General features: G+C 46.1%; 1 protein-coding gene across 1 annotated transcript in view; it reads right to left on the bottom strand.

Moving 5' to 3' along the window:
* The window catches only part of MGAM (maltase-glucoamylase), a 75,972-nt gene that overhangs the window by 5,902 nt on the left and 49,214 nt on the right, over positions 1-20,856 (bottom strand). Inside the window, exons 30-44 of the mRNA XM_045855567.1 lie at positions 19,894-20,006; positions 18,372-18,497; positions 16,971-17,099; positions 16,603-16,713; positions 16,263-16,325; positions 14,770-14,904; positions 14,241-14,328; positions 13,360-13,498; positions 12,393-12,526; positions 12,231-12,265; positions 12,021-12,137; positions 7,692-7,840; positions 7,242-7,326; positions 6,330-6,386; positions 667-791 (exon numbers count right to left, since the gene is read on the bottom strand). Coding sequence (XP_045711523.1) covers positions 667-791; positions 6,330-6,386; positions 7,242-7,326; positions 7,692-7,840; positions 12,021-12,137; positions 12,231-12,265; positions 12,393-12,526; positions 13,360-13,498; positions 14,241-14,328; positions 14,770-14,904; positions 16,263-16,325; positions 16,603-16,713; positions 16,971-17,099; positions 18,372-18,497; positions 19,894-20,006 — 1,606 coding nt within the window. The remainder of the gene's footprint in view (positions 1-666; positions 792-6,329; positions 6,387-7,241; positions 7,327-7,691; positions 7,841-12,020; positions 12,138-12,230; positions 12,266-12,392; positions 12,527-13,359; positions 13,499-14,240; positions 14,329-14,769; positions 14,905-16,262; positions 16,326-16,602; positions 16,714-16,970; positions 17,100-18,371; positions 18,498-19,893; positions 20,007-20,856) is intronic.

Genomic DNA, 20,856 nt, shown 5'->3' on the forward strand with positions numbered 1-20,856 from the left:
TCTGGCTTTGCTTAGGGAAAACAGAAACTTCCACAGTCTTTCAGTTCTCGACACAGAGCAAGTAGTCATGTACTCATTGGATATTAGCTATTTTTGATTACAGCTAGAATTTTAAATCTGCATATGAGGAGCCTCGGCCTCAGGCATCGGCTGCTTTTTGGCTCACACAGTTTTTCAGCAACAAATCAGTGGAGAGCCCGTCTTCTCAAACTAGGCTGAATCCTGGTGCCCCCGTTTGATTTCCATCACCACTGATCCAGGGGTGTCCCACCCGTGGCCCCAGGGTGGCTGTGAATTCGGCCCAACCCAAAATCGTAACTTTACTGAAAACATTATGAGATGTATTTGTGATTATGTGTCACAGTGTATTTATTGTGCAGCCCAAGACAACTTGTCGTCTTCCAGTGTGGCCCAGAGATGCCAAAAGGTTGGACACCCCTGGATTATTAGACCCAGCATCTCATCCACTCCGATTTAAGATAGCTGTTTATAATTGTTCAGAGAGTGTAGTCTGAAAAAGGTTAAAAAACAAACAAGCAAGCCAACCAACCAACAAAGACGTTTAGTACCACTGCGTTTGGGCCTGAGCGTTGCTGACAGATTGGTGGGCTGCGCGGGGACCTGAGCTCCCTGGCGTGGGAGGGAGGAGCCAGTCCCGTCACTCACCTCAGGTGGGTGTTCAGCGCAGGCTCTTGCCAGGGCAGGATGTAGCCGCCCCTGACGTGGAGATTAATGTGGTCAAGAGGGGCCGACAAGGGCTTCCACTCTCCCCTTGCTCCGATGTCCACGCCCTGTGGGCCAGAGGGAGGCGACACATGGTGAGGGAGAGAACACCAGATTCAGCGCCTCTACCAGACGTCTGTCCGGTCCACTCTCCCAAACCGGCTGCCTGTTCACCATCCGTCCACACGTACCCGTTATTACATTCCCCACGGTCACCCGGCTCCCGTGTGGAATCTTGTGTTGCTGCCATGACATTGTATCACAGTCCCTTGCCTTTTGTGGCTTCCACAGTGCCCACCACGGGAGGTCACAGCGTGAGGCTCACTCCCCGCTCCCTCCGCCCCTGTTTCCGTGGCCCAGGCCCCAGCTGGAGGAGGCTGACCGGTCCTTTCACCCACTTCTTGTTGGCTCCGGATACACCCCCCACAAGGGCGTGTCTGCACTTCTCTCTCCCTGTCCCCCCTTCGTCTTCACCTCCCCTTCGCTGTCTCCACGCCCCCACGCCCCACACCCACCACCTGAACTCACAGGCTTGGCGCATCTCACAGAAAAGACGAAAGTGAGCTGACTCAGTTTACAAATCTTGATCTTCCACTCACTGTGTCGTCTTTCACGTTTAAATCCTGATCTCGCCTCCCGTGGGACAGGGGGAAGTGCTCTCTGACCTCACCACAACCCTGAGTCCCTAAGAAGCCATCCTTCCGCAGTCACTCAAGCTTCTCAACCTCAGTGCCGTGAACAGCCGGGGCCACACAATTCCTCGCCGTGCTGTTTGGATGTTTATCAGTGTCTCCCCACGCCCCTGCCACACGTGACAACCCAAAACGTCTCTGGGTATTGGCAAATGTCTCCCCACAGTCAAAATTCTCCCATTGGAGGAACTACTTCTTTACAGGTAAGGAGCAAAGCTCCCAGAACACCCCTTTCCTTTTGGCTCCTGGTGCCCGTTTTACACAGACGCAACCTGTGTGGAAGCACAGGGGGAGGCGGTGGAAGGAGCCGTGCGACTGACGGCACATTCGCTGGGGCGGGCCTGTCTCGGGACTCCGCAGTCTCCAGGACTCAGTAAAACTTCCAGCCCGTGGCTCTGGGAATCTTCCGTTTACTCGCAGATGTCACAGGAGAATGGGATGACATGCTCCCAAATGACACTTCACACCACTATCTTACGAACACTGCACCTTTCCTCCACTGACTGCCTTATCTTCGACTGAAACTCAACACAGGTACAGTCGTCAGCGTTATCTCAGGGGTATTTCCATTCTCCTGCACATTCATGGCTGAATATGATATGCTTTTTATCTCACGATTTTGTTTCCAATGCCTAATAAGTCACAAGTTGTACTTTCCCTTAACTAGTTTCTGACCAGGATAGCCTAGCTAATTTCTGATAAAACACCCATAAAGATAGGACTGCAGGATGAAAGACCAAAGGAGCACTCTAAGTAAGAAAAGACGAGCTAATGTGACTCAGCATGACAAGTTTCCATCAACCGCAGTTGCTGATTACGATCGAGAAGCACTGTTTTAGAAAACCCAGCCTAGATCCTGCACTGTAAACAACCCAAAAAACGGCCACAGATAAAACAGGAAAAATTTTGACCCATACACACTGTCTGCCTTCCCTCTTCCAAGTAAAGTCCGCAAACTACAGTGCCCAATATGACAGGAGGGAGAGGGGAGTGGGCAGACACGCTGCATAGTGTGCTCAGTCCCGTAGGCTTGGCTGGGCCAGGGCAGAACGCTCCAGAGACCTATAAACTGACTGTGCAGCTCATCAGAGGACCCGAGAGTCAGAGCGGATGGAGGCCCAGCTTTCGTCCCGTCCAGCCCCTCACGTTACATGGAGCCCTTCGCCCTGTCCCGCATGGAGGTGCCTGCCACGTCATAAAACGAGTGGGGGCCACAGGCCGATCAGTGAGGGACGGCTTGTTGCTTCTGGTAGTCAGAGCAGAAGAGGGACAGTGCGGGGACAGGAGTGCTGGCCACCAAGGCAGCTATGATACGAGGAGTCAGGATCCCCGAGAAATGGGAACCAGTGAGATAGGAGTCTTATTTACATGGCTTCCCCCATTCTTTGCTCACGTTCCAGTGGACAAGCAGCAAGCAACTTGTGCAAATGTGGTGACAAGAAAGCTAAGTAGGGCGTTCTTATTTTTTTTTTCCTCCTTCCCATCTGTGCCTCTTGGTTCTGCCTTCTTGGTAATTTCCTAGATTGAATTTATGATTTCTTTTTAAACAAAATTTTCAATTTCTGCATTATGCCTTTAATTTCCAAGGATTGTTTTGTGAGCATGCCTGTATAAGGCCTGACTTATTATTGTAAGTATAACATCAGTTTATCAGTCTGAGGATATGAATTCTCTAGTGACCTTTTCAATAGCATAGGTACAGAAGAGGACCCGAATATAAGTATATGGTGCAATAAAATTTTACCAAGTGAACACACCTATGAAACCACTACCTAGCTCAAGGAAGGAGTGGTACCAGAATTCCAGAAGGCTCTCTCATTCCCCTTCCTAATAAGCACCATACCAAAGGTAGCTACTATTCTGATTTTTATCACTTATTCCTATTTTTGAAATTATATTTGATAAATGGAATTCTATGTTCTTAAAGATTTTTTTTAATTTATTTATTTCTAGAGAGGGAAGGGAGGGAGAGAGAGAGAGAAACATCAATGTGCGGTTGCTGGGGGTTATGGCCTGCAACCCAGGAATGTACCCTGGCTGGGAATCGAACCTGGGACACTTTGGTTCCCAGCCCGTGCTCAATCCACTGAGCTACGCCAGCCAGGGCTGAATTCTATGTTCTTTACCTTCTTGTATAGGGCGATTTGTGTTCAATATTATGTTTATCACTTTCATTTATGTAGCAATAGTTCATTATTTTCATTGCCCTATGGCATTCAGTTTGAAAAATGGAATGTAATTTATTTGTCCATTTTACTGTTGATGGACATTTGGTTTATTTCTAGTTTTTTGCTAGTTTACGCATAATGCTGCTATGAAACATTCGTGGACATCTCTTTGGGTGAAAATATACACATTCTAGGAACAAATATATAACATTTATCATTTCTTCCCAGATACATGTATATATTAATGTAATACATAGTATATAATACTAAATGACAAATTACATATACTTATATATATATATATATTACACATGATTAATACAAATCCTAGTGCAAGTATGTTTTATTTTCTGAATTGTGTTATGTCTTTGGGGAGAATATCTGAAAATAACAATGAAAAATACTTCTGAAAAGGATGAGGGAACACTGGTCTATCACACATTAAATCATACCAGAAAGATACAATCATTAAAAATGTTTCATATCAACAGAATAATGATGAATAAATTAATATCAAAAATAGAAAAGAGAGAATTCTTTCAGAAAAATTCTAGCATATATAAGAACAGTATATTATAACAAAGGTATATTATAACAAAGGTATATTATAACAAAGGTTAGCAAACAAAAATATTGGAAAAATTGACAATTTGAGAGGGAAAGATGTATATCTTATTCACTAAATGAATTCACTAAATGAATCCTACGGACTTAAAACACTAATTTGATTATATAAAAGTCAAAATCTCTATCTAAAGTCATAATCAATTGAAAAGCAAATGTCAAAGTACAAATATGGCAAAGTGTTATTAACTTAAATATGTAAATATACTTTAAAATCAGTGGGAACAGCTTAAATACCTTCATAAGAAAATAGCAAAGGGATAAAAAGGTCGCAGAAGTATAAATGGCCTGTCAAAGATAATTGCAAATCAAATCGACAATGAACATTAGAAATTACATTGCCTGTAAGAGTCATACAAAGATGAGCATGAAAATTTAAGAAAAGAAAATTTAATAGTCAACACTGTCAAAGAGTTAGGGAGATGAACATTCTCATCAAGTGCAGATGGGAATGCAAATTGCTTCTGGAATTTCGCCAGCTTAAATTAAGAGTTATCGTATTAAGCATCTTCTCAGGCTCGAAATGTCCGTAACCACTGGGCGATGGGAGCACACGCTAGGGGAGGCTCTCCCAAATGCAAGAGATGGAAATCTAGACTAACTCCATGTTGGGCTGAATGACGGGACAGAAACTCAGGCTAACTGCAGGAACAGTGAGGATATGAGTTGTACGTCACCTCCTGCCCCACGGGAGCCCACAGCAACCCGCGTGACCACGGAGAAACCTGGCTTGGGAACAAGATCTGCTGGAACCCTGTGCCGCAGGGGAGGGCCTGTCTCCATCCTTGTTTACCAAGCCCAGGCATTTTCCGTGCTTTTGCCAGCATCTGTGAAATAACCCTCCTCTTCCTCTCTTAAAATGTTAAATGAGGTAAGAGTATTTTTCTTGGTGCTTCTGTCCATTGTCATTAGGATTAGGTACAAAACGTTAAGTCATAGTGGTATTTTCACCTAATCCCACTGCAACCCCTTGGCGGAAGGGGGCCGGAGCACGCGCTGCCTCCTGTCCTCCCGCTGCCTCCTTTCTGTGCTGTTTTCAGCCCCCTGCCCCGTTCTCCTCGGGAAAGCTAGGAGGGGAGGCCTGGCTAAGGGAGAGGACACCCTCCCTGGGCCTCTTCCTCAAGAACCCAGCCCTAACCTGGAGACTACCATGACGCTAAGTGGAATATTATGTCAGACAGGAAAAGGCAAGAACCATGTGATCTCATTCCTCTGTTGAGCATAAAACAGCACATAATAAACAAACAAACCAGACAAACAAACAGTCACAGACACAGATAACAGCATAGCGATCATGAGACAGCAGAGCGGGGGTCAGTAATGGGGAAAGGGGGTCAACCATATACATGGTGACGGGAGAAGATCTGACTTTGGGTGGTGGGTACACAATGCAATGTGCAGCTGTAGAATTGCACACTTGAAGCCCATACAATTTTCCTAACCAGTGCCATCCCAATACATTTAATAATGGAAAACTAGTGCCCTGAAGCTGCTTCGGAAGACCCTATTTTCCCAGATGAGTTTCTGGGGTGCAGACTAGGGTGGAAACGGTCCATCACCGAGAACGCTGTGCTCAGCGGGCACTTCTCAGTGCGCTCGCCTTGCCCGGCACAAGGGTGGGGCCCGGAGCTCCATGCACTGCATACAGGGCCTGCGGCCTCTCTCCCGCTAGGGAATTAGGTTGAACAGCTCCTCCCTGAGCGTCTCCGCTGTAGAAGGAGATTAGAGACACAGAGAGAGGAAGAGGCCTCTATCCTTACGAACTTGCAGTCTAGCAGGGGAGAATCAAACAAAAACTACAGAGTCCAGCACTTCCTAGTGTTACCATTGCACGCCACTACGAAGAGTGCTGGTATAAGGAAAGGTAAACACTAACACATGAAGAACACATGTGGAAGCCAGGCAGTAAGTGAGATGCTTTGTGTGTTATTCACAATTCTGTGAGGGAAGTGGTTTTCCGGACTTGGAGGTGAGTAAACAGAGGCTGCAAGGTTAAAGGTGATCGGTCAAGATCGACATCAGGTGGGCCACAGAGCCACGATGGGAGCGGAGGTCTGCCAGAGCCTAAGGCCTGGGCACACGCCTGCTTTCCTGGGCCGTATAAACAATCAGAGACACTTACCGTGTAGTAGTCATACCAGCGGGCGCTGGGGAAGTATGCAGTGACGTTTCTGGCGTTCTAAAATTAAGCACAAACAAGTCACAGACAGTGGGCTCAGCAATCTAAGGGACAGTGACCCTCTCCACAACCTTTGACCCACAGGCTTCACCGCCGTAGGGGTCAGGACTGTGCGGGAAGCCTTCCTCCGTCCCTGCTTCAGACGGGGGAGACTGGCCTGCCCCAAACCGGTGCCTTCTGTAAAGTCCTTCAGGATCCGGGACTTTGGGGGGAAATCATCATTTGCTTATAGACTTAACCCACATACCCTCTCGAAAAACAAGGAGGCTGGGTCTCGGGCAGAAGAAAATTTGGTAGGTTTTCTCGTGCCAGTCCTTCAGAGATTATAAGTAGTGCAGTAAGTTTTGGAGAAGATGCCACTAACTGTGGTTTTCATCAGAAGGCTAGTCATCAACAGAAAAAGTGAGGGGATGGCTTTTGCCGCCAGAAGACCTCCTGTAGAGGAAGGGCGGGGCTGGCCCTCCACAACGGGACTATACACCTGTCCCAGGCAACCTCGTGCAAAGCTCTGTGTTAACGGTGCCCCAGGACTGCACCGAATCTCTGCAGTACTGTGCCCACCTGACCCACACCCCTTATTTCAGTTAACGCAGAAATGCTTACATCTCCAAATACATCGCAAGGTGTTTCCCTTCTCGACTGCCTATGAATCAGAATGTGTTGGAATGATTTTAAAGATGAGGGAGCTGAGGGCTGGAATGCCTACGTGATGGGCTTCAGCTCAGAGGGAGAGGAAGGGACAGAGGCAGGATAAGGCGCCGCCGGACCCCCGCCAGTCAGGCCTCTTCCCCTGGCCCCACTCGCCAGCCAGGCTTCGTAGCCGGGACCCCTGCTCCACAGAGGCCTCATACTCACCGGCTCCAGGACAGGGCTGACCAGGAAGGCGGGGCCCAGCAGGAACTGCCTGTCTATATCCCAGGTCACCTGGTCTGACACAAACCTGCAAAGCAAAGCAAGGGACCACCATCAGGACTCCAACGGGGCCCCAGGCCAAGGCCTTGAAGAAACTCCCCAAGTTCGGACCCAAGTCAGAAACCCAGCTTCTCTAACTTCAATTACTGTCTCTCCCTTGATCAGATATGCAGTCATCCTCTACACGTCTACATGTCACGTTCTTCGAACTCCAGACATGATTGGATTTAGACATGTTCTCGCCTATGAACACCTCCAGGTTTCTTAACCATGGCGCATCCTAAATGCAGGAAAGGCCTTCATCCCTCAAACCCGCCCCTGGAACGCCTTGTGGCCTGAGCTCCTATAAAAGACGGGTAGGTCCTTACGCGCCCGGTTTAGCTGGACACTCACTCATGGAGAAGAGGCCGCACGACCGTGCTGCCTTCTGAGTGGGCCAGGTGCATCAGGGTGTAGAGGTACGGCAAGAGGGTGTATCTGGTCTGCAGGATGCTTTTGGAGATGTTCACAAATGTATCATCCCAGGACACAGGGTCTTGCCTCTGCAGGAGGAAAAAAGTTGTAGAGCTCACCGTAGGGGAGCTGGGGGACCTGAGGCCGCATTATTGCGAATGAAAATCACAGAGGATTGTAGATGAGACTCAGAGAGTATTCTTTATAGGCTGGAAAGGTCACTGAAGCCCTCCCAAGACAGGTGATAAAATTTTCCAGTAAGATATTCTTCTGGGGATCTGTTAGATACAACACAGCCTAAATGAAAAGAATACTCTAAAGAACACTGAAGAAGATGGTTCATTGAAATATGAGGATCTTTTCAGGAACCTATTGGCCATTTGTGTGTCTTCTTCCGAAAAATGCCCATTCCATTCCAGTGTCCACTTTTTAATCAGCTTGTTTGGGTTTTCCTGTGGTTGAGGTGTATGAGAGCATGACATATATTGGATATTAACCTGTCTTTAGAAATATGGTTTGCAAATATTTTCTCATATTCCATAGGCTGCCTTTTCATTTTCTTTTTTTATTGTTTCTTTGGCTGTGCAACCACTTTTAAGTTTGATGTCGTCCCACTTATTTGTTTTTGTTGTTGTTGCTTGTGCCTTTGGTGTCCTAGCAAAAAAAAAAATCCTTTTTAAGACCCATGCCAGGAAACTTTTCCCCTCTGTTTTCTTCTGAGAGTATTATGGTTTCAGGATTTATGATTAAGTCATTAATCCCTTCTGTGTTAATTTTGTGAATGATAAGATAGGAGACCGGTTTCATTTTTCTACCTGTTTTCCCAACACCATTTATTGAAGAGACTAACTTTTATTATTGAGTATTCTTGGCTCCCTTGTCAAATATCAGTGGACTGATTATGCAAGATTTTATTTCTGGGCTTTCAATCTGTTCCATCGATTGATATTTCTATTTTTATGCCAATATGATATTGTTTTGATGACTATAGCTTTGTGATATAGTTTGATATCAGGAAGCATGATGCCTCAGATTTGTTCTTCTTCAGGATTGCTTTGGCTATTAGCAGTCATTTTCATTCTGCAATACTTTTAGGACTTTTTCCCTATATCTGTGAAAATTCCATTGGAATTTTGCTAGGGATTTTATTGAATATATAGATGATGGGGGGTACTACAGACATTTTAGGAATATTAATTATTCTGATCCATGGACATGGGATCTTTCTATTTGTTTGTGTCTTCTTCAACTTCTTTCATTAATATCTTATAGCTTTCTTTTTTTAAGATTTTATTTATTTATTTTTTAGAGAGTGAAGGGAGGGAGAAAGAGAGAGAGAAACATCAATTTGCAGTTGCTGGGGGCTGTGGCCTGCAACCCAGGCATGTACCTTGACTGGGAATCAAACCTGCGACACTTTGGTTCCCAGCCTGCATTCAATCCACTGAGCTACACCAGCCAGGGCTAATATCTTACAGCTTTCAGTACATAGATCGCTCACCTCCTTGGTCAAATTTATTACTAGGCATTTCATTGTTTTTTGATGCTGTCATGAATGAGAATGTTGTCTTTATTTCTTTCCATGTATTTCATTGTTGGTGCATAGAAATGAAACTTATTTCTGCATATGGATTTTGTGTCTTGCAACTTTACTGAATTGATTGATTAGTTTTAATAGTTGTTTGGTAACATATTTACGTTGTTCTCTATATAAGACCATACAAACTATAAGGAGAGATAATTTACTTCTCCCTTTGTAACTTGAATGCCTTTTATTGCTTTTCTCATCTGATTGCTCTGGCTAGAATTTCCAGTACTGTGTTGAATAGGAGTAGTGAAGGTGGGAACCCTTGTCCGGTCCGTGGTCTTACTGAAAAAGCCTTCAGACTTGCACCATTGAGTATGATGTAAGCTGTGGGCTTGTGTTATAAGGCCTTCCTTGTATTGAAGTACATTCCTTCTATACCCAAGTCGTTGAGAGTTTTTATCACGAAAGGATGTTGTATTTTGTCAAATGTTTTGTCTGCACCTATTGAGACAATGAAATGATTTTTATCTTTCATTCTGTTAATGTAGCATACCACATTCATTGATTTGTGTATGTTGGACCATCCTTCCATTCCAGGGTTAAACCCCACTTGATCTTGTTGTGCGACTCTTTCAATGTCCCGTTGAATTTGGCGTGCTAATATTCTGTTGAGAGTTTCTGGATCTATATTCACCAGGAATATTGGCCTATAGTTTTCTTCTACTGCAGTGTCCTTACCTGGCTTTAGTATCAAGGTAATTCTGGTCCTGTAAAACGTGCTTGGGAGTGTTCAATCCTCTTCAATTTTTTGGCAGAGTTTGAAAAAGTCTAGCATTAATTCTCCTTCAAATGTTTGATAGAATTCTCCAGGGAAGCCATCTGGCTTTCCTTGCTGGGAAAAAAAAATTATTACTAATCTGGTTTCCTTACTCATTATTGGTCTTTTCCAATTTTCTGTTTTTTTTCATGGTTCAGTCTTGATAGATTGCATGTTTCTAGGAATTTATACATTTCTTCTAGGTTGGCCAAATTGTTGACATATAATTAATTATTTATAGTAGTCCCTTATGATCCTTGGTATTTCTTTGGTATCAGTTGTAATGTCTCCTTTTTCATTTACAATTTTGTTTATCTGAGACTTCTCTTTTTTTCCTTAGAAAGTTCAGCTAATGGTTTGTCAACTTAGTTTCTTTTCAAAGAAATAGCTCTTAGTTTTGTTGTTCTTTTCTTTTGCTTTTCTGGTCTCTATTTCACTTATTTCTGTTCTAATTATTGTTATTTCCTTTCTTCTGCTAACTTGGTCCTTCTTTTTATACTTACTTGTATAAAGGTAGGCTGTTTACTTGAAATCTTTTTTGTTTCTTAATGTAGGAGTTTATTACTATGAACGTACTTCTTAGAACAGCATTGCTACATCCTGTAAGTGTTAGTATATGTTTTTCAATTTCCATTTGTTTCAAAATATGTTTTTGACTTATCTCTTGATTTCTCTTTTGACCCACTGGTTGTGTAATTCATACAAATTTGTCAATTTTCCAGTTATCCTTCTGTTACTGATTTCTAGTTTCCAAAGAAGACATGCAAATGGCCAATAGGTACATGAAAAGATGCCAAATACCACTAATAATCAGGAAAACACAGATCAAAACCACAATGAACTAGCACCTCACACCTGTTAAAAATGGCTATTACCAAAAAGACAAAAGAAAACAAATGATGGTGAGAATGTTCAGAAAAGGGAACTCTCGGGCACTAATGCTAGAAATTTAAATTGGTACAGCCAATGTGGAAAAGAGTATGGAGGTTCCTTAAAAAATTAAAGACAGAACAACCATATGATCCAACTATTCCACTACAGGCACATATTCAAAGGCAATGAAACATGTCTCTAGAAGAGACATCTGCACTCCCAAGTTCAGTGCAGCACTATTCAAGGTAGCCAAGACAGGGAAACAACCTAAGTGTCCACGGATGGGTGAGTGGATAAAGAACGTGTGGTATGTGCACAACAGAATACTACTCAGCCACGAGAAGGAAGGAGATCCTGCTATTTGCAGCTGCATGGACGGATCTTTATGGCACTATGCTAAGTGAAATAAGTCAAATGCAGAAAGACAACTACTGCATGATAATACTTATGTAAAGCAGAGTAACCTAAAAGGGAATCTTAAAAAGTAGAATTTGTAGAAACAGAGAGTAGAATGGAGGTAATCAGAGGCAGGATGTTGGGGGAAACGGGGAGATGTCGAAGGATTAAAACTTCCAGTTATAAAATAAATACGGGATGGGGCAAAAGTAGGTTTATGGTCATTCACATGGAAAACAACACAGTAATTAATAAATAATATTACAAGAATAAACCCTGTTTTATGTACTCACAACTGTAAACCTCCTTTTGCCCCACACTGCATGTTCCGGGGATGTAATATACAGCGTGGTAAAAATAGTTAACAATACTCTATTGTATATTTGGAAGTTCCTAAGAGAGTGGATACTAAATTAAATGTCCTTGTTACAAAAAAAAAATGGTAATTATCTGAGGTTGATGAAGGTGTTAACTAATCCAACAGTGGTAAATCGCTTCACCACCATTGAAGTGATTTTTTTTTCATACTCTTAATATATGAGTATCAAAAAAAAGAGGAAAGAAACATGAGCATTTAACAGTTTTGAAGATGTCCCTGGGGAATATGGCCAGCTCCAAACTGGAGACCGTGTGCTGAGTGACGCCCTCGTCCTACCCTCGTCCCGATGGTGTTGTGGTTCCGGGAAAAGGGGTAGAAGGCCCCCAGCTGCATCCAGCGAGCGCACATCTCGTATTCGGCGTCATTAAAGAACCCACAGATGTCTGCTCCTGTCTGAGACAAGACGGAATCGAATAAGCCTGTTGGTGACTCCTGAAAGACGTCACCCTCTTCTTGGGCGTTGGGAGGGACCCAAAGGGCACTTACATAGGATATGCCGAAGAGGCTGAACTCCATCATGCCTGCAACGAGAGCCACAGCTGTGTCAGAAACGCCACGCCAGGCCCACTTCCCCCAACTCTCGGAGCACCGTGCAGCGGGCTCCCACCTCCCCTCCCTGCCAGCACGGGCCCAGGGGGAGCTGCGCACCGATGATGGATTTATACAGCTGGTCCCACGCGGCCGTGTTGTCTCCCAGCCAGTGTCCTGCCCAGCGGCCGGACGAGGGGAAGGTGGAGCGGGTGATGACGATCCCTCGCTGTCCTGTCACCTCCTGCACAGCTCTGGATGGAGGGGCACAGGGAGGTGACTGAGATCAGAACAGGAGAAGAAAGGCCACAGAGCATCTCCTGCTAGGACCTCTGATCCTAGGGCGTGGTGACTCAATGCCTCCTCATGCTGGAGGGAGTGTGGAAAGGTGAGCTACAGCGAGGTCCCCCCGACCGCCCACAGTGACAGAGGGAACAGTAACAGTTACACCTTCAGAGGGTGTACAGTGCTTTACAAAGAACTTCACCTTGTCCTAAACTCACTGCATCACTTACCACAAGAAGAAATCACCAAATCTTACTACTTATACATTTAGCACTTAGTTTTATATATTTGGGAAGGAAGAAGATGAATTCCTTTTTAAGGCTTTCCTTAGGATAATTCTTATTACTCATGGACCGAGCCCATAAAACAGGACAATGCCAATTCAGTAGGACACCATTTGGCTACCCAGCAAGAATGACCAGAAAAAAAAAAATCCCCAAAGAGATAAGTGACTTCCGAAATCAAAGAGCTACCCAGCCCTCCACATCCTCTTTTCTTCTTATAACTCACGCTGTTACAGCGTCAGCTGCACTGTGTGACAGTGGCCTCGGTCACCTCCTCTAGGGCTCTGGGACTCTCGCTGGCAGGTCCAGCCCTTATGTAAATCTGTCCTGGTAACTATGACCTCAGGGCCTGGCTCCCTGCTCGTGAGTGTTTGTCTAATAAGCAAGAATTGCTCCGTGGTTGTAACTAAAGTCTTTTTAACCCCACTGGGAGAGGGAATGAGAGGAGACACAGGGCCACTTCGTCAGTCGCTGGCTGTCCCTGCGGGTTGTGCCAGTCGGTGGAGACAACCACTCACTCGTATGTGGGTCTGGTCTGGGACCACCCGTACAGGCTGTGCACGTCATAGTGCCGCACCCGGGAGCCGTCGGGCAGGATCTGCTCGCCCTCCATGCACAGGGTCTTGCTGCTCAGACCCCGGTCCCTGGACTCCAAATCTGCGGAGAAAGTTGAGCTAGTGGTGGGAAAGCCACCCCTGGCCCCATTTGTCCCTGACCTCACTTCAAGGGGTCGAACTCGACATCTGCATGGGTCCCTCTCCTTCCTGGAGGCACGGGAACATGCATCTCCAACATCGAGTCCTCTGGAGGGCTCTCTGGGAGAAGGCCAAGGGCACGGGCTACGTGACGGGCTCCAGCCTAGGCTTTCAACATGGTAGTTACGTCACGTCATCCTTAACTCTATGGGGAAGACAACACTGTCCTCTCACAGTTTAAAAAACTGAGATTTGGAAACATCGAGTACTCTATCGAAGGTCATACAGCTCACAGGGCGAATAATTCCTAGGCCCGACATATGAACACAAGGATAGCGCCAAAGCCCACTGACTCCGTGGCAAGGAGAGACCGCTACTTTGCACCCACTGGCGGCACAACACCTCCGTGTGGAGGGGTTAACATGAGCCTGAAGAAGTCAGGGAGGTAGCTGTCGAATCCTTTGGAGACACAACCACTGCTAAGTGTTTTCTGAACGAGTTCAAAAAACTCACTCAGTGGGGCCAGTGGTTTGCATGCGCCCAACTGGGTAAAGCGCTTGAAGTGTGTTTGTCATGCCCTTCCCCTGCCCCCCCAGAAAACCCCAAAGCACCACTGCAGATGTGCCCCGAGCAGTGAGGTTAAGCCCCTGGACACTGGGCTCCTGCTGGACACAGGGGTCACTCCTGTGGCCGGGGGTCCTTACATGGCATATAGGGAGGGCGGTTCAGGGTGGCGTCCTTGCAGCCCGGAGGCACTGCCCCATTCACAAAGCTGGCTGGTTCGTTCATATCCTAGAAACACCAAACACAGATGTATCTCACTGTTCAACATAGTTACCGGCTGCCAATCAGCGAGAAGGAATCATGAACAAACCATTCACCACCCAGTCACCCAATCCAGCTGAGAATGGACTAGAAAGATCAATTAAGCCCTACACAATGACTGGTTAGAGGATTTTTGTTTTAAATTCTCCTTCAGCATCGTGAAGGGAGTCTCAGTTCCAGGAAATTTCTAGTAATCACCGTGGGGTTCTACAGCAGAACTGGTGGCCGGGTACAAGGTCTGAGCACTATTGGGCTGGTCGCCTCCGATGGGAGGAGCCGCAGTCTGGTAGGTCCAAAGTCCCTCTGGGATGATTGTAACCCCTCTCCGTGAAAAGTCAGCGATACAGACACCTGGACACACGGAGAGAGACACACCCCTGCTCACATGTACACAGACACAACACTCACAATCCACATGCCATCAAACTTCAGACTCTTGTCGGGATCCCGTGGGTTGGAGTATAGTTCTTGCATCTCCCTCTTCCACCAGGCGGCGGTTGAATTCCGGAAAAAGTCTGGGAAGGCCACATAAGCTCGGTATTGCTGTGAAAATCAACGATAATTTATTTGTCACAAATATATTAGGCAGCAAACAGGCCTTTACTGAGAATTTAATTCATGCATAGCCTTCAGTTACCTATGGTGATAAATAATCTGAACAGAGCCTAAGTAATGTTCTTCCTTATTTCAAACACAACAGTGCAGCGGTGGGGGAAGTAACACAAATCAGGAACCTCCTTCGCATTTGGAAAGCATCCAGAGACCGACTCCCTCTCCACATCAAGGTGAACAGTAGCAGCGAGGACAAGGACCCCCTGACCTCACTATCTCAAGCCCTAGACGCCCAACCCTCAGCTTCCGTCTGCAGTCCCCCGAGCTCGCCTCAGACAGAGCGTCAGCCGGGGAGGCCGGCCGGCAGCCTGAAAGGGGCAGACGCCAGATGCCCCATCAACACGCTGGAGAGGAGCTTCCCGATCATTCTCTCGTGTCTCATTCCCACTAGGGGAGGGGGGTGAGAAGCAAGGCTGCACCTGTGTGTCAAGTAAGCTGGGAGGATGCGAGGAGGTTGCAACTGCCCCTTCCCTTTAATTTCCTCAAATGATAAAAGGCATGTCTTTATTAAAATAAAGCCTGGAAAGTAGACCCAAGGCATAACTCCTTAATATAATGAGAGATGTTTGAGAGCAAGGACCCTGTTGCATTATCCTCTGATTGATCATTGTATTCCCCCACAGTGCTCAGCTTAGGACCTGACACAAAATAAACAGTGAGTAATTGTGAACTCACACCACTCAGCAGGAGCAAATACTCATCAATGTCTATACAAGCTGTGTTGCTTGTTACGGAACTTTATGGTTCTTCGTATGTCTCCGTAAGTGGGTTCTCTGTGTTCACCAGTGCATTTTAAGAGCTAAAGAGCTCAGTAATGCTGGTGGTAAGGGGAGGGAGCAACAGCAAGAGGGCCTGGTTGAGGGAACCTCCTACTCTTATATACAATAGGCAAAAGGAAAGTAGGAACCTGCACGTCTAGATAAAAGGCAAAAAAAGAACACAAAGAAAAAGACAGAAGCAGATCAGCAGATGAGGATTTGTCGCACAGAGAAGCGGGCGGGGAGGGAGCCACTCCGCTGGGCATCTTGTGAGAGGGAGGCAGGCCCCGGCCGCCTTTCTGTTGCAAAACCAAGGTGGACACGTGGAACCAGAAGAAGAGAGCGTTTCACCAGAAGCACAGACCTCCAGCTCGGGCAGTTGGAAAACTCGGGGTGCGGGAGGGCCATGGAGGGTTGGAATAAAGATTAATAGCAGCCACGTCTGAGTCATTTTTTAATAAAACAAACCGATTACAAGACAGACCTTCCCGGCAACCCTGACGGCCCCCCACATCCACCAAGGCCCTTTACCTCCACTTGGCTGTCCCAGTCCAGAGAGCTGTCTATGACGATGTCAGGGAAATCGGGCCAGACCTGTGCAGAGGAGAATGCTCAAAAGCGGTGCAACAGATAATTCCTCTCTCACACAGCACGTGCTGAGGGACGGCACCACAGGTGTCCGCACTGTGATTTTCATGCGGGACCGATCTACACAGAAGCGCATCTCACGACACACACATTGACAGATAGCAACTGAGGAAACGAGAACTGCTGACCCCGGAGCCCCAGCGGAAAAGGTCAAGCGACAGCAGGCACAAACACACCAACAGTGACCCGTCCCCAGGCTGCACCAGCGGCGCTGAGATCAGACCTTGCCCCAAATGATGTCTCCACCGTTGGGAGCCCTGATGAAGACGTCGTCCTCCACGCCCCGCGTGAAGGCGGGGTAGGGCTTTGTCTCGTTCCCAGAAATGGCTGGGTCCTAAAACCAAAGCATAGGTCAGCAAGAAAACCAAACCAGGAGACAGAAAACAAAAAACAGAAAAACTCCTCAAAAGGCAGGCAACCAACCCCTTGCCCCCTGAACTGAGGAGCTTCTGTGAATCCCGGAAAACATCCTTTGCTTTTTGACCCTCAACTCCTCTAGCCGGAACGTGGAAGGAAACACCATTACACATAAAGCCTTCTCCACCAAAGCTCATCCGCTCCCCCAAGCAGACCCCTCGCATCCACACTGACCAGAATGAGGATGACCCGCATCCCGTCGGCCTTCATGCGAGAGATCAGAGCTGGGAATCCAGTGAAGCTGGGGCTGAGGGTGAAGTCCAGCTGCCGCTCCATGTAGTCGATGTCCGAGTACTGCACGTCCTGGGGGCACACGAAGGGACTGAGTGGCTGCTGGTTATAAAGTCCACGTTGCACATGTGAGGGACCCGCCGCTAACCCAACCGGTGGTGAATTTCAGACGCGGCTTTCTGATTCTTTCAAATCCCAGTCCTGTCGCTTGTTAGGCACTAGGTTCAGGGACATCTACCGAACTTTCTAATTTTCCTTTGTAAGACACAAAAATCTAAATTAGCAAAACATCAGATGACAATGCTTATCTGGGCAGGGCTGTTTTGAGGGCAAATGTAAACAGTGGATGAGGAAGTGGCCAATATAAGGAGTGACTGTGGTTACTCCCTGCACGTAGCTGCCCTGGTATCAGTGGTTCAAGTTCAGAGAAAATAACACAATGTAAATTACCCAGTATGAACACCACACGGATGGTGAATCTACCAAAAACAAAACCAAACCTCTAACTGCTTTGGAATAGCCAATCCCGGGGGTTGATAAACACAGATTTCTTATTAAGAATGAAATATTGCATGCCGCACTTTCCTTTTGTAGAAACAATGGCAAATTATAAGAAATAAATAGAATGAAATTAAATAGAGTTGGCAGAGTAGGTTGACAGTTGTTCATATGGAAAATAATGCAATAATTAATAAATAACAGTACAAGAATAAACTGTGTTTTGCGTACTCACAATTGTAAACCTACTTTTGCCCATCTAGTATGGAATAGGTGCGCGGGATCAGGTCTCTGATTATTGGACCCCCCCAGTCCTCAGGTGGAAGGGTTCTCTTCCACACGAGTATTTCTGGAAGCCAGTTCCAAGGCCCCTACCTTCGGCCCGGATTAGCACAAAGCCAGGGGAACACGGTGCTCTGACACCGGAGAAGTGTCGGAACTGAGATTCTAACTACACACATATGGCCTGGTGGAATTGGGGTTGATTTTTTAAAACTGAAACAATACCACTGTTGGGGGGATCCTTTCGTTCTTATGGAACCAAGGATGTTTTAGACAGAATATTTCGAAGAACTGTAGCAGAAATGGAAGCATGAGCAAGCAGAAGGAGCCCTGGAGCTGGCCCTCTGCCCTCCTCCTTTTACAAATCACCCTGACTCTAAGGTGGGGGCCATGCCCCCCACTTGTATTACTGGGCTGGGGTGAGGCTCAGTGTGGCACTGCATGAGAAAGCACTTGGTCACTTTATGGAACCCTGTAGAAATCAGACAAATGACTCCAGATAGAGAGACAGCTGGGCTGGGCAGTGAGGACTCAGAGCGAGTCCCCCACAGACCGAGAACGTACGTAGGGGACCCGGGCAGCCACCATCTCATCGTACAAGCTGGCGATCTCGGAGTCGTTCCGGTACCCGTAGCGGCACAGCTGGAACCCCAAGGCCCAGTATGGAACCATCACCGGCCGTCCAATCAACTGGAAAACAGACAGAAATTATTAGTGCTTACAAAGGAGAACCTGAAGTCATACACAAAGTCATACACAAAGTAATAAGAATACTTTTTCAGTGCTCCAAGTTAGACAACCAACAAATTCAAATCCGGAGAGAAACTGAGAAGACGCAGAGCCACTGGGAGAGCTTGGAGACAGCTTCTTGCTAGACTTGACCTCCGTCCCCAGGAACTTTGGAAAAGCTGAGTTTGCTCTGACACCTGGAGGCAGTCCAGCATACTGGGTAAGAACACAGAATCCAGAGGCAATGTGCTTGGGTTCCAACACCTGCTGGCTGTGTGACCCTGGGCAAATGTTAAGTTACTTCTTACATGTCAGTTTCCTCACTTGTAAAGTGATATATGTATGTAAAGTGCTCTGACATGAAGTATTATATTAGTGATATACAGTAAATTTTATATATATATATATGTTTCTGTTGCCAACACAACTGTTATGACCGCCATCAACACTACCACCACCACTACACCACCATCACCACCAGCACTTCCACCAATACCACCACTATATTATTATCACCATTACCACCACCACCAACCACATCATCATCACAACACCACCAACCATCATCACAACCACTGTCACCACCATTATACCACCAACACCACCATCACCACCACCACCTACACCATTACTACCACTACACTACCATCACCACCAACAACAACAACCATATTATCACACCACCAACCATCATCACAACCACTGTCACCACCATTATACCACCAACACCACCATCACCATCATCACCACTACCTCCACCATTACTACCACTACACTACCATCACCATCACCACCAACAACCACATCATCACATCACCACCAACCATCATCATAACCACCATCACCACTACTATACCAGCAACACCACCATCACTACAACCACCACCTCCACCATTACTACCACTACACTACCATCACCATCACCAACAACCACATCATCATATCACCACCAACCATCATCACCACTATCACCATCACCACCATCATCACTACCACCACTATCACCACCACCACCATACCAGCATCACTTTTACTACCACCAAGAACAACCATATCATCACATCACCACCAACCATCATCACCACCATCACCACCATAACCACCACCACCATCACCACCACCATTGCCACCTCCACAGCCAGCACTGGCACCTTAATTCTGCTTCTCTGCAATGCTTTGAGAGGCTATGAATTTAATGATTATTAGGATGCATATATTGTTCCCTATTTTATAATGTACCGGTATCCCACTAAGACCAATGATCCAGTTATTATCTGAGGACTATACTAATGAATGTGGGGTTTGAAACGCAAAATACACTGTTTAAATGCTTGGTAACCAACTGAATTCCTCTTACCTCAGTGTACTGCTGAGTGACAAGCTCAGGAGTTGGCCCCAAGAACACATAAAAGTCCAGAATCCCTCCCGTGGTGCGGTACGTCAGGGCTGGCAGGGGCTGGAATGTCACATCTGCAAATGTAGAAAACACCAATCAAGCTGCAAACCTTCAATGTGGGGAGCTACCCCTAAAAGGCATAACTTCTCCCTCTTCCTATGCCTCCATATTGCAAGAAAGTATTTTGTACTATACCTACACGGAATTGAAGAAATTAAGTGAACAGCTACAGAATCCCATTTCTGGATTTCTTTCCCTTTGGTGTTCTTTAATAGCTTATTATACGTTTTGTCATTCTTTTAAATTAGTCTAACTTTTATTTTAGAATAGTTTATGACATATAAGTTGCAAAAAGCGTACCAAGTATCCCCTTGTAGGCATTACCCAGTTTCCCGCAATGACAGAATCTTCCATAACCACTGGGCACTGTCCAAACAGGAAACTGACACGCATATACTACTGTTACCTCAGGTACAGACCTTATTCAGATTTCAACATTTTTTACACACATGCTTTCCCCTCCGCCTCCTGATTTTCCAACCACTTTCCAATATCCTATGCAAATGCTCTTCACATCCTTATACCCACACAGAGTCCTCTGACCCATAACTTCATCACTAGTTCAGTTTACATAGAAAGCTCCCACTGGCTGACCTCCAGGATATTTGGACCTTGCTTGGTTTCGCTATCCTTTCTTACAAGATTTTTTTCTTATTCTCATCTGAAGACATTTTTTTTCATTGCTTTCCAAGAGAAAGTGAGAGACAGAGAAAGATCAACTGGTTTCCTCTCACAGATTCCCTGACCGGAGATCAAACCTGCAACCAGGTATGTGCTCTGATTGGGAACTGAACCCACGACCCCTCGGTCTACAGAATGACACTCCAATCAACTGACCCATTCCAGCCAGGGACCTTTTTACAT

Source organism: Phyllostomus hastatus, unplaced genomic scaffold (genome assembly GCF_019186645.2).
Source record: "Phyllostomus hastatus isolate PE091 unplaced genomic scaffold, TTU_PhHast_1.1 phas_scaffold_114, whole genome shotgun sequence".
Lineage (NCBI taxonomy): Eukaryota > Metazoa > Chordata > Mammalia > Chiroptera > Phyllostomidae > Phyllostomus > Phyllostomus hastatus.